We start from the raw sequence: 13,411 nt of genomic DNA on the forward strand, positions 1-13,411 counted from the left end.
ACACACACACACACACACTCTCCCTCAGAGGACACACACGCACACACACTCTCCCTCAGAGGACACACACACACACTAACACACACACACATACACTCTCTCTCTCTCCCTCAGAGGATATACACACACACACTTTCTCTCCCTCAGAGGACATACACACACACACACACACACACTCTCTCTCTCTCCCTCAGAGGACACAAACACACACTTTCTCTCTCTCCCTCAGAAGACATACACACACACACACACACACTCTCCCTTTTAGGACACACACACATACTTTCTCTCCCTCAGAGGACACACACACACACTCACACACTCTCTCTCTCTCTCTCTCTCTCCCTCAGAGGACACAAACACTTTCTCTCCCTCAGAGGACATACATACACACACACACACACACACACACACACACACTCTCCCTCTTAGGACACACACACACACACACTCACTCTCTCCCTCAGAGGACACACACAGGCATGGACACATGTCCTTTGTAGCGTGTAGTCTCTCCCATCCCAGTCGCAGATCCCTGCCGCCTTTGGTCCCATGGTGCCGTGGTCACCCCGTCAACCTTGCCAGTGACTCTGGCCCTCTGTGCTGAGCTCTCCCAGGGAACTTGATGCCCTCTCCCTTGCCTGGCATCTTCTGTCCTTTCTTCTTGCTGTGGGAGGTGCTGCCTGAAGGTTCTGTGGGGGCCCTGGGGCCTTGCAGTGTCCCCGCCTCAGACTGCACCCTGCTGATGTGGCCGCTGGTTCCTGAGGTCTTCCCTGGGACTGTCACTTCTACAGCCAGACGGCTCATGGCTGGATGCCTCCTCTTAGTCTCCCGTTGGGATTTGTAGTTGGCGACTCCTCAGATGCCCTGCTTGTTTTTCTGTCAGGCTGTTTGTACTTTTTTGTTGGTAATTAGAGTCAAAGTATTATAGACCTGTGCCCAAGCTCCATTATTTATCCCATGTGTGTTATATTTAGAAAATTTCCTTCTATTCCTACTTTACCTAGGTTTTTGAATTCTGATTTTGTAACATAAATTGAAGAAGATTTAAAGTTCTTTCCTATGGATTGTCATAATTTAAAGAATGCTGGCATTATCCGTGGGTGTAGCTGAGATAAAACTGGGAGCCAGGGACTCAGGGATGCAGGCGGGAAAGATGGTGACTACTTTTGTAATCGATGCTTTGTTAAGAAACCCCCCCACACTCTTTCCCTCCCTCTCTCTTTCTTTCTCCCTCTTTCTCTCCCCCCTCCCTCACACGCTCTTTCTCTCCTCCTCCCTCTCTCCCTCCTTCTGTCTATCTCTCTCCCTTTCTTTGTCCCTCTCTCTCCCCCTCTCCCCTCCCACACTCTCTCCGGCCCTGTCTCTTTCTTTCTCCCTCTCACCTACACACTTTCTGTCTCCCATCTCTCTCTCTCCTTTTCTCCCTCTCTCTCCCTTTCTTTCTCCCTTTCTCTCCCTCCCTCTCTCTTTCTTTCTCCCTTCCTCTCTCCCACTCTCTCCCACACGCTCTTTCTCTCCCCCTTTCTACCCCTCCCTCTCTCCCTCTCTCTCCTCCTCCCTCTCTCTCCTCCTCCCTCTGTATAAAAGTGTGCTGTGGTACCTCCTTCTGGCCCCTTTGCTTTTCTCTTGCAAGACTATCTAAGGGTGTGCTTCTTAACTGATAAGTGGGTACAGCATTTTGATCATCCTTCTCTTCTAATTTTATCAGATTGAAAACGTGGCCTGTAAGTCTGTACACTTGTGTGTTTTCAGATTGTATGTTCCTAACTGATTTTAGAAAGTTTCATTAACAGAGAGAGTGTAGTGTATCTGAGAGCTATCAGACTGTGGCTGGGCTCTGCATGGATCCCAGGCATATTGGTGTCTGTCCCTGAGGTCTGTGGTCCCAACAGGTCTTCCTATGGGGCTTTTAACAAAGTCCCTGGTGTTCCTGGCTTTTGCTGGTGACTTGGCCAGCAGGTGGTTTCCTGGTGCAGCCGTTCTGATTTCACAGGTTACCTTTGTTTCTTCACACAGTGCTTTCTCTCTCTGTTTAGCTCCTCCCCTGGACAGTCCCCCTTGCCTGGCATTAAATGTCACCATCTGCTTCTTGCCAAGGTCATTGTTTTTGTTTTAGCTTGCATTTGCCTGGTACCCTTCTTTCTCTTTCATTTTCCACACTTCTTTAACATTTATCCTCCATTCCACGCCCAGCCCCTGTACTGAGGGCCAATCTCAGCACCCTCTACCACTGAGTCACATCCCCAGCCCTTTTTATTTTTTATTTTGGGACAGGGTCTTGCTATTTGCTGAGGCTGGCCTTGAACTTGAGATCCTCCTGCTTCAGCATTCCCAGTAATGGATCACAGCCTGCGCCTCCATGCCTGGCCCAAGCACCATAAGAATCATGGTTTTCTGGCTGTGCTCTTTCTAAACCCAGTGTGATGTCTGTTTCTGATGGAGGATCCGTCTGACTTAGCAGGTGCCTGGTGCACAGGTCTTGTTCTTCCTCGTGGCTGCACCGCATGGCTGTGCCCTCCGTTTTGAGGGACTTCTGCTTTTTTCCGAGCTGTCCCACCCCTCGTTAGTTTCTGGTCTCCACCTCTGCCCTCCACAGAGGCCGTCTTCCCTTTCCTGCCCGCGTGGTTGGGAACAGTGTTCTCACCACTCCAGCTTGCCGCTTCACCATCTTTACCACCATGATGGACTGTTCCCATCGCTGCATTTTTGTTTCTGTTTATTTTGCTCCACTCCTAACTTGAGGAGGCATGACCTTTGCGTGGCCCCCTCTTGTCCTGGACCAGGTGTGGGCCCCTCGCTGCTGCCCCAGGTGGAGCATCCGCATGTGCATGCGCCCTGCTGCGCCCTTCGGAGGCCTCCTGCCCCTCCTCCAGCCCCAGCTCCACAGCCCTTCCCTCTCCTTCTTGACTCTGCCAGGGTGTGTAGGTGGGGACTGAGTTCTCCCTATTGTCAGGAGGCCTTCCCTGGTCCTCACCGTGAGTGACCTTGCTGTGGTCTGTTCCCTGCTGGAGCTTGACACCCAGGCCCTGACCTGTAGCTCCACCCTGCTGCCGTGAGGAGCGGCTTCCCCACTTATAATGGTCGTCTCCTTTCCTTGCTCCTTTGCTAGGAGTCACTGCCCTTCAGTGTGTCTCTGGTTTGCTCTTCTGTACCTCTGCCCTTGCCTCATGGCTCCCTCCTCTGCCTCACCTTCCAGTCACTCAGAGTTGTCTCACTGAGTTCCAGAGTGAACTTCCTTTCATTTTACCTGCTGAGAAATTTCAGGAGGGAAGTTTGTTTTCTTTCTCTCTTTAAGCTTTGTTTTGTGTGGTGAGTTGGGTGCTGTACTTGGATCCCTGGGACTAATGGACTTTCCTCTGAGTCCCTAGCAGAGCCCAAGGACATACTTGCATTCAGTGTGTACAGGCCTTGGTCCTTGGTCAGGACAGGCTTGGGGCTGGCTGGGAGGGAAGGAAGCCATTCTTGGGTTTCTGTGTTCCCAGCACAGCTGGGTCCCCTTGGTTGCCCTCCAGCTGAGGATGGCTATGTCTCAGGGGCTGGCCTCTCACGTCTCCCTGCCCACATGCTGTTGTCAGCCTATTCTTTGCACCCCATGTTTAGCCCTCCACTCAGAGTTGTCTCACTAAATCCCAGCTGACCCTTAAAGGTACAGGTGGCCTGTGATCTGTTGCCAAGTGAGTGGCTTCCAGGCTTGTGTGACAGACGTGCACCAGGTCACACAACCCTAAGGTCAAGGGTGGCAGCCTTTGGGTCCATGTCAGCATGTTGCTTGAGCCCATGTCACTTTTGCTACTCCATGCTGGGACACACCAGCCAGGCTGGAAAGACACTGGTTTTCTTCTTCCTCCTCCCTGGCCTCTAGAAAGTCACTGAGAGCTGGGTAGATCTTGGTCGTTCTGTTTTCTGGCTTCATTCAGGGCCTGGAACAAATGGCCTGTGCATGTTTGTTGAGCAAATAGTACTGACAAGGGTCACAGGGACTGCGTATTGACTGGTGAATTCCTCTTAGAAACATCTGGATTCCTTTATATGATGTGCTCTCAGTTGTATCTTGTTCTTATTGATATTTAGCTTTCTTGGGTTGTTTTAGTCCTTGAAGATTTCAGGTCTGTTTTTCTTGAAATAAGCTTTTTCATCATAGGGACTATATGCTGATTAGGTCTGGAAGGTTCAGAAAGCTGAGAAGCAGTTTGATCTTGTGGTCTTCCCACCGAGACTACCATTTGATGATGCATTTCTGCATTTACTGTAGATACCTGCTTTCCTCCAAGAATGGGGCCGGAGCCACTGCCCACAGCAGACTTGAGCACACAGTGGCTGCTTGCTAAGAATTGCTGTCTGCTGGGATTGCGCCCCCATCCCAAAGAGCAGGACCTGGGAAGTACTCATGGGAGCGTTGGCCTTGCAGCCACTTTCTACCTGGGTGCCCAGGCTCCTGTGGACCTGAGGCTGAAGCAGTTCTGGCCATGCCCTGGAGTGTGGGTGGCACGAGAAGCAAGAGTCCCTGTCAGCTTGCAGTAGAGGATCCTTGGCTCCTGCCCCACCCCCGGCACCCCTTGAGCGTGTGTTGGGAGCTTTGCAGGCAATGTGGGGTGTGGTTTTGTGCAAGTGCCATAGCGGTTGACATGCTCTGGGTTCTTGTGTTTTAAGCTTTTTTGCTGCTGTGACTAAAAAACTTGATAAGAACAATTTTAGGGGAGAAAAAGTTTATCTTGGGGCTCAAATTTCAGAGGTGTCAGTCTATATGCAGCAGGCTTCATCCCTCTGGGCTCAAGGTGAGGCAGAACATCATGATGGAAGAGTGTGGTGTATGCACGTGGCTCACCTGATGAGGAAGCAGAGAGACTCCATTGGCCATATACATATACATATATGACAAAGGCCACACCCCCAGGGACCCACTTCCTCCAGCCACACCTGCCTACCTTCAGTTGCCACTCAGTTAACCCCATCAGGGGATTAAGTCACTGATGAAGGCTCTCAAAACCCAATCACTTCCCCTTTGAACCTTCTTGCTTTGTCTCACACATGAGCTTTTGGGGATACCTCACATCCATACCATGACATCATGTATGTCATGGGCCCAGGTGGGTGTGGTTGTGGCAGGCAGTTGTGAAGGACACATCCCTGCGAGGTCTTCCTTACATGGGGACAGAATGGAGACCCCCCGCCCCCCGCTGAGGTGGTTCCCTGCTCTCCCTAGCTGTGTGTGCCGTGCAGTAGCTTTGCCCTCTCTGGCCTTCTTACCTGGGGGCCCAGTGTGTGTGCACATGCAGGAAGGGGGCTCAGGGATGAAAACTTCAACTTGGCTACTGTTCAGGGAGCTGGATAAGGATAGGCTGATGAGCAAATGGTGATAGGTGGCCATGAGGTGGGTATCACTGCACGGTGTGGGCAGGGAGGACCCTACTTTAGATGGAGTGTCCAGAGAAAGATGATTTGTAAAGGTGACATTGAAGCTAAGACCCCCAGCTGAGGAGCCACCATGGAAAAGAAGCCTGGGGAAGGGAGCATTTTACATTTGGGAACTGCTAAGATCAAAGCAGCAGAGGTGACGGTTTGGGTGTGCGTTGGGGAGAGAAGAAGGAGTCAGGTGAGAGCAGGGTCAGCACACTTCCCAGACAGCTAGTGTTTTGGCCTTTATGGACAGGACATCAGCCATGTACCAAGAACAAATGCATGTCCAGGAGAGATGCTTAAGAAACAGGTAGCCAATGGATGCTGACCCTGAGTTGGGGGGCAGGGTGTACTGGAGGGATGGATCTTGGGGAGGGGCTGACTCTGTCAGATTTATCTCTCTTGGGAAAAGGTTGGAGTGCCTACAAGGGTGCCCAGGGCATCAGGGCTACCTTCTGGAAGGTAGCCAGCGTGCCGGGACCAGAGACAGTGACCATCCAGTCCAGACCAATGCAGCTTTCCGTTGGCAGCCAGGGACCATAGGCATCATGGAGACCTTTGGACTCCCCACAGGGGGGTGGCAAGGGTTAGTGCATAATGGCTTGTGAGCAGGGGATGGGGCAGGCTGTCCTTGAGGGTATCTCTGAGAATGGGGCTGCTGGTCCCTGAGCTCTAGCAAGCCTTTTGTCTTGCAGGGTCCCCCTTTGCCCGTGCCAGCCTCAAAAGTGGGAAGACAGAGAGTTCATCGTATTTCCGGAGGAAGGAGAAGATGTTCCGGTTCTTCATCCGGCGCATGGTGAAGGCGCAAAGCTTCTACTGGGTGGTGCTGTGTGTGGTGGCTCTGAACACACTCTGTGTGGCCATGGTGCACTACAACCAGCCGCAGCGGCTCACCACAGCTCTGTGTATGTACCCTGCCCCACCCTTCCCTCTCCCAGGGCACCTCCCAAACCCATCTGCTCTGCAGCCTGGAAATCCTGGTCCACGACTCTTCTGCCTGGAACACCCTGGGCGCAACTCCTGTCTGCTGCACAGACCTGGTCAGTCCCCAGGGGCCTCTGCTGGAGCCTGGGTGGTGTCCCAGGCCTGAGGGCTCCCCTCCATGCCTGCAGGTGGGTTCCAGGCAGCCCAACGGATGTGGCCAGATGCCCTGCATCAGTAGTGTGATGAGTTGAGAGGTCCTGGGTTGCCCAGGGGAGGAAGTGTGTGGGATGGCCAGGGATGAGCCAGGCCAAACACACCTGTGTCCTCCCTCGGAAGGGTTTCAGACCCATAGGCTAGGCACTTCATTCTGTGCTGCTCCTGGCCTGGATTCCCGAGGAGTCAGAGTCCTGGCTGCACAAGGCTCAAGTCCTGTCACAAGGCTCTTCTGGATACTTACGTTCTCCTGTACAATGGGTTGGACATATGAGCATCAGGACTGCTATGACCAGAGATGACTTGCTATCCTGTGTCCATGAGCCCAGGACAGTAACAGGGATTCGTGTCATGCTTGTCTTGGCCCCGGCTATAGTTAGGAGAAGGCAAAGAGGAAGGTTACCGGTGGTTGGGGCCTCCTGTGTCTGTCCAGGATTGGAACTGGCACTCTGAAGCTGGTCCTGCATACTCCAGGGCTCTGTGGCCCCAGGAGCACAGCTTGGCTCTGCTGTCTTACTTTGTGAAGTGTTGAAGAATCCACTGATGTTTCCATCCTGTGGTCAGTGCTTTTGCCTCCCTGTCCTCCAGGGGTCAGCTGCACTCACCCTGCTTGGTGTCTGCAGTGGGCCTGGGGGCAAGAGCTCTTTGGGGCTCCCATGAAGGTCTCCCTCTCTCTCTGGAAGCTGCCTGAGGCACTTGGTAGAATTTTTGCTGAACCCTGAAAGCATCCTGGCACAGTCCTAGCCCAGCTGTCCAACTTGTGTGGCCCACTCAGCCCCTGAAGGGCTCTCATGAGCTGGGTGGGTGCTGGCAGCTCTGCAGTAGGCGGGCCCACGGTCATGCGTGTGCCCACGTATGTGCTCATGCGCATGCACACTCACCCAGCCTGGGCTTCACGCGTGTGCCCACGTGTGTGCTCATGTGCATGCACACTTATGCAGCCTGGGCTTCAGCTGCTGGGTCTGTCGGTGGCAGAGCACTTGCCTAGAATTATGAGGTCCTGGGTTTACTCCCAGGTTCTGGGAAAAAAGAAAGAAAAAAGGAATCTGTTACTTGCCTCTCAGGGGAAGGGTAAAGAGGCAGCAGAAGGATGAGGAGCTGAGACAGCCTGGCTCAGATGTCCCAGGGAGGGTTGGGGGGCAGTGCTGTGTCATGCAGCAGCCTGCTCTGGTCCCCAGTTTTGGATCCTGAGAGTGGTAGCTTGGCATCTTGGGACTTTGCTTGGGAGTGAGTTCAGGGTCTTCCTGGACCGTCAGGTTTAGGTTCCTTACCCTTGGGGTTGGGTGGGGACCGTGGATTCTCTTCTTCCCCCCAGCTGGCTGGGCCTGGTGGTGCCCAGCTGCTCTCATGGTCACTCCTGCCTTCTGGGTGTCTGCTGGCTGGGAAGGTGGGGTGCCTGTGTGAGTGGGAGCCTGCATGACCTGCTTACATGTATGAAGGTGCAAGTGTGGGCTGGAAGTACCCCAGCCTTGGGCCAGGCCGCAGGCAAACTGACTGTGAATCTGCTGTTTTCCTGGAATTCCTGGGTCCATTGTCTTCACAGAGGGAAAACGGCTGGAGGGAGAGGTGGGCATTTGCTGAGTCTAAGCCTTTCTGCTGATAGTGCCTGGGGCCCTGTCTGATCCTGTAGGGCAGAGCAGGCTTCTAGAGGTCCTGTGTAGACCAGCTTCACAGTGCTCACAGTGGGGCCCTGGCCTAAGGCCTGCCACCCTGTAGTCAGTGAGCTCTGTGCACCTGCCCATCCACCAAGGACCCACCCTGAGGCCCCCGTCAGGACTTTGGAAACTGAGGCTTAAGCAGTGAAAGGGAGCTGTGGGGCCTCACCATCTGTGAGCCCCCGTGAGGCTTTACACATCCACAGGACACACTTCTCTACCCTCCCCTCTGCTCCCAGAGCACGGTGGCCTCTCACAGAACACCTTTACCTTCCTCCTCTGCTTGCCCTGTTGCCTGTGAACTCCTGGAGAGCAGGGTGGGTGCTATCTGCTGCACTAGCAGCACTGTGCCTGCTGGTGCAAGAATGGATGATCCTCTTCTGTGGCCTCAGAGGGGAGGCTGAGTGTGTGAGCTCAGGCCATCTCAACAGGATGCTGGGGACTTCTAGTGCCTAGTCCCTTTCTCTAAAGTTTGGCCAATTTTGTACCTGTTTCTTGCAAAGTTCTCTCACTTTGGTCTTCTAGGAACAAGCTGAGGGCCTGGGCAGCCTTGCTGGTGGTCCCCATGGGGGTGGCCGTAGTCCTATTTCTCTTCTCTCCCAGGGTGCTTCATGGGAAACTGATGGCACAGGCAAAGGCCTTTGTGACCATGTAAAGGGAGTTTGAGGTTTTTGTGGCCAGGAGCACTAGGACTCTGCAGGCTACTTGTATATTTCCTGTTCTGAGCTGGACTGTGAGGGGTACAGCTTTCCTACTGCTTCTCATACCTGCTGCTGAAACAACCAGGCCCAGGCATCTGTCTGAGGCAGCAACAGGCCTGGTTGGGGCTGGTCCTCTTGTCCCAAGAAGGCCCTGCCTAAGGGTCAGTGGCATCTGTGCCTGATATGGGCTCTGGCTTTCCCTAGTAGGCTTCTTGGCCTTTTGCTATCATCCCATACTCAGTGAAAGTGCCTGGTGACCTCCTGGCTGGCTTCAGGGGCCAGGCTTGTTGGGCATGAGTTGCTCCCAGGAGTTGGCTGGCCATGGGCTTAGGCGGTAGAAGAGGGGTCCTCCCCTCTCTGTTTGCTCAGTGCTTAAGTGGGCCTGGAACTAGCATCTCTGCTTATCTGGATCTGGGCTGCTATAAACGGACTCCTTACTGAAGTGTTTGGATCGTTACTGTGTAGCCTTGGGGACTTGTGGGGAAGGCAGATTTCAGGGTGCACAGGGATGTGAAGTGTGCTACCCATCTTCCATCATCTGTGTTTTAGGAGCTGTGTCTGCCTTAAGGCCCCATGTCTCAGCAAAAACCCAGGGGGATAAGCTGGCATCTGCCCAGCGACTGGCTCCCCAGCTTGGCCTCCCTTCCTTCTCATGGCCTTATCCTCTGTGGCCGTGCTCTGGGATTGGAGCTGCTGCCCTGACCAGCGGCCACAGTGCCTTTGGTCTCCTCATCCCAGTACAGTCCTCTGGGAGGGGGATCAATGAGAGTGGCTTGGTTCTGAGGTCTGGGCTTCTGAGGGCCTCATTGAGGCCCACTCCCCACATCTGGCCTGCTCAGGCAGCAGGTTCCCAGGAGCTAGGGGATGGCGACCACTGACTCCTGCCAAGGGCAGGCTGGTTGGGTGATACATGTCGGAGGCCTGGGACTGCCTCTGGAGTCACTGCCTTTCTTGCTCTGACTTCACTCCTGTCTGGGCTAGGCTAGTGGGCATTTGTGGGCCCTCCAGCCTCAGTGTGGCCTCCCTTTAACCCTGAGGCCCTGGAGGGTCAGCAGGATTACCTCTGGGACTCCTGGGTTGAACCCTCTCCATCATGCCCCTACTCATTGGCAGAGCCAGGAGTGGGATCACCAAAGCCCTTGGCAGAGCCAATGACCCCTGGGAGTGTGTGTTGGACAGGCCTGGAAGATGTTCAGGTGTAGAGGAGTTCTCCTTATGTGGGGCAAACACGTGAACAAAGTCAAAGTTAAACGCGGTGCTGTGGGGTCCTAAGGAGGGCTGCCAGGAAGCTCTTGTGGAAAGACAGGGAGACCCTGACAAGGCTGAGGGGCTCTGCCTGTGATCAGAGTGAGGAGCCAGTGGTGCAGGCCCCGCCAGAGGCTGTTCCCAGCTGCACATCTGCAGGCCCTCCTCTGAAGGTGTTTCCTATGACTCTGGATCCCGGAGCTGTGTCCCATTAGCCCTGGGCCCTTATCCTCCAGACTGGAACAGCATCTCTTGTGTCCCTGTCCTGGAATGAGATTTCAGAGCTCAGGATGCAAACCAGGCCTGGAAGGTTCAGCCCTGGAAACAACCAGAAATGTGGTGTCCTCCAGTCTGGGCTGGAGGCAGGGTGGGAGGAGCCTTGTGCTAACCTCCCTCTTCTCCGACTTCTCTTAGACTTTGCAGAGTTTGTTTTCCTGGGTCTCTTCCTCACAGAGATGTCCCTGAAGATGTATGGCCTGGGGCCCAGAAGCTACTTCCGGTCCTCCTTCAACTGCTTCGACTTTGGGGTAAGGGAGGTGCCTCATTAAAGATGACTACTTAAGGGTCTGGGCTATAGCTTGCTGGTAAAGTGCTTGCCTAGCATGTGTGAGACACTGGTTTCCATTCTTAGTACCACATATAAATAAATACATTTAAAAATTTAAAAAAAGCCTACTTGGGTCTGGGTGGTCTGAATGTGTCCTTACCTGGGTGTGCAAAACCCCCTTCCCCATGTGTGCCCAGTGTGGGCTGAGATCTGTGATCCTGTAGGTCCTGAAGGCTACCCAGAGACTGGCAGGTGCAGGGAGTCAGCACAGGCCTGTCCTGGGTTGGCCTGATGGTTGGGGGTGCCTGCTACAGCCCCTCCCACTGCAGCATGTTGCCCTTCTTGCCTCTGACCCCTCCTGTCTGCTCGTGACCAATCAAGGCTCTGTAGCACCCTCTGTGCTGGGACCTGGGACCTACTGCAGGCTCAGTCTCCCCTGGAGAGCTTGGGCTGAGCTCCTGACCCCCACTGTACTCTGGCTCCCCCCCAGGCAGGACTCTGCATATGTACTTTTGCCACCAAGGGAGAAGTGATAGGCCACCCTCCTTGGGGTGGGGTTAGGGGTGGGGTGGTCCCTTCCCAATCTCTCAGGTCAGGGAAGCCTTAGGGCATGTTCTGTGGCTCACCTTTAGTCCAGGCTGGGACAGAGGGCAAGGGCCACACAAGTGTCACCTTACCTGGCCCTACAGATCACACAGGATGTATCCCTGGTGCTGAGCCCAGAGCCTGGGCCTGGCCCTGTCACTACCTGCCCAGAGGTTAGGTGGCAAGCAGAGCCCATGCCCTGTAGAAGAACCTGGAGCTCTCTGGTTTGTGGTGACAGGGTGAAGGAGAACCTCAGCTGGAAATTCAGCTCAACTTGGATTTGTAATGTTCTCCCTTTGCATCTTGCAGTTGGCAGCCACTGTGCCCATGGCCCCTACTTTGCAGATGAGAGACTTGAGACAGGCCATGCCTGGCCAAGACTGCCCAGCTGCTAGTGGCTCACACTGTGCCAGGCTGCCCAGGGCCCTCTGGGATCAGCACCTGTGATTCTGAGTGGTTGTGGGAAGACTGCAGGGCTCTCACCCTTTGCCTCTCTGGCCACAAAGACAGGCAGGAGCTAGTGGGGCAGAGGTCCTGGCACTGAGTGGGTGTCAGAGGTGCACTGGCTTTGCAGATACACTTCTACCTTCCGACCTGCACGACTGGACTCCAGGATATGGGGCAGTCTGCACATAGCTAACAAACAGATTATTCTAGAGCTTAACAACTCAAAACTGCTAAAATCTCTTACTTTTCACACTGTGGGTCAGGAATCTGGGTGTGGCTGCCTGGGTGCCTCTGGCCCAGGGTCTCTCCTGAGGTTTCAGCCTAGTTGAAGACCAGGGATGCAGTCTTGGTTCTGGGTCAGGTAGCCTCTCTGTAGGCTGCTTGCTTTTCCTCCCAGTGTGGCAGCCTGTGGTCTGAGAGAACTGAGGTCCCCGAGGGAGAAGCTGCCCAAGCTGAGGAGGTGTTCCTTTATACTGACTGTGAGCCCTGAGTGTGTGCTGTGAGGTGTGGTAGCCTGGGAGAGGATTCAAGGTGACCCTGTGTGTCCTGTCCAGGGGAAGGTAGTAAAGGGCTGCTAGGCTCCACTTTCTTTGGTCTGTCCTTTCTGAGCCCCTTGCTCCAGCACTGACCAGACTGGCCTTCCTTGCCCATATGAAAGGCAACTGAAGGCGGCGAGGGTGGGGGGCATCTCCTTTGTGCATGAGGTAATCCTGCAGCAAAACAGAGGGGCAGGCTCGCCACAGTCTGTTCTTGGTGGCACATCTGGCTCCTGGTCACTAGGAGAAGAAAGGTCTAGCTTACAGTGTTCAGGACCAGGGAGGGGGTTGTGGGAGTTTTCCAGGGTGCTTTCCCAGCCCCAGAGGTGTTTAAGAAGACGCAGTGTCCTGCGGCTGTGATAAAGCACGGGTGAGGCACTAGACGGGTGGCTTTAGTCTGTCAGGACACCAGCAGGCCTGGTCTTGCTCTATGTCCTGTGCCCTCCTTGTGTCTGGGATGGTGTGGGAGAGAGGATGGAGGTCCTCTGACCTACGTATCTGCACTGCCTTGTCTGGCTTGAAGATGTAGGGTGAGTTCCTGCAGAGACATAGCTGTGCAGATGCACACACACAGCACACGTGCGTGTTCCTGGGCGTGCCCTGTGTGTACACATGGGCACGATGCAGGTGAAATCCAGGGCTGATGCCATGCCTCTTGCAGGTCATTGTGGGGAGCATCTTTGAAGTGGTCTGGGCTGCCATAAAACCAGGAACTTCCTTTGGGATCAGCGTGCTGAGGGCCCTCCGCTTGCTGCGGATCTTCAAGGTCACAAAGTATGTTACTGTGTGCTTCTGGGTTGGGGAGACGGAGGGTGGAGGGAGGCAGTGTGTGAGGTTGGCTGACAGCATGCTGGTGCCTGGGAATCCACAGTGTGTAGAGCCTGTCCCCATGGCTTATGGTTGGAATGCCAAAAGCTAGATGTGAAACAGCACGCACCAGGGCACCTGCATGCGAGGCCTCACAGGCCACTCCCTGCTGGCCCAGGGTTGCAGCTCGCTTCTGGTCCTTGCTAGTGTGCCCCCACAAACTCACACCACCTCTCAAAACCACCAGTTCGTCTTACCAACCTTCAGAGGTAACTTGTTTTAGTAGAGGAAATGGATGTTCTCAGATGGAAGTTATCTCCCTGCCTTGCGCCTGCCCACCCACTCTGCAGC

General features: G+C 54.3%; 1 protein-coding gene across 1 annotated transcript in view; it reads left to right on the plus strand.

Moving 5' to 3' along the window:
- The window catches only part of Cacna1b (calcium voltage-gated channel subunit alpha1 B), a 144,706-nt gene that overhangs the window by 21,548 nt on the left and 109,747 nt on the right, over positions 1-13,411 (plus strand). The window contains exons 8-10 of the mRNA XM_077797372.1: positions 6,096-6,305; positions 10,553-10,665; positions 12,915-13,027. Of these exons, the coding sequence (XP_077653498.1) occupies positions 6,096-6,305; positions 10,553-10,665; positions 12,915-13,027 (436 nt within the window). The remainder of the gene's footprint in view (positions 1-6,095; positions 6,306-10,552; positions 10,666-12,914; positions 13,028-13,411) is intronic.

Source organism: Urocitellus parryii, chromosome 4 (assembly GCF_045843805.1).
Source record: "Urocitellus parryii isolate mUroPar1 chromosome 4, mUroPar1.hap1, whole genome shotgun sequence".
NCBI classification, from domain to species: domain Eukaryota; kingdom Metazoa; phylum Chordata; class Mammalia; order Rodentia; family Sciuridae; genus Urocitellus; species Urocitellus parryii.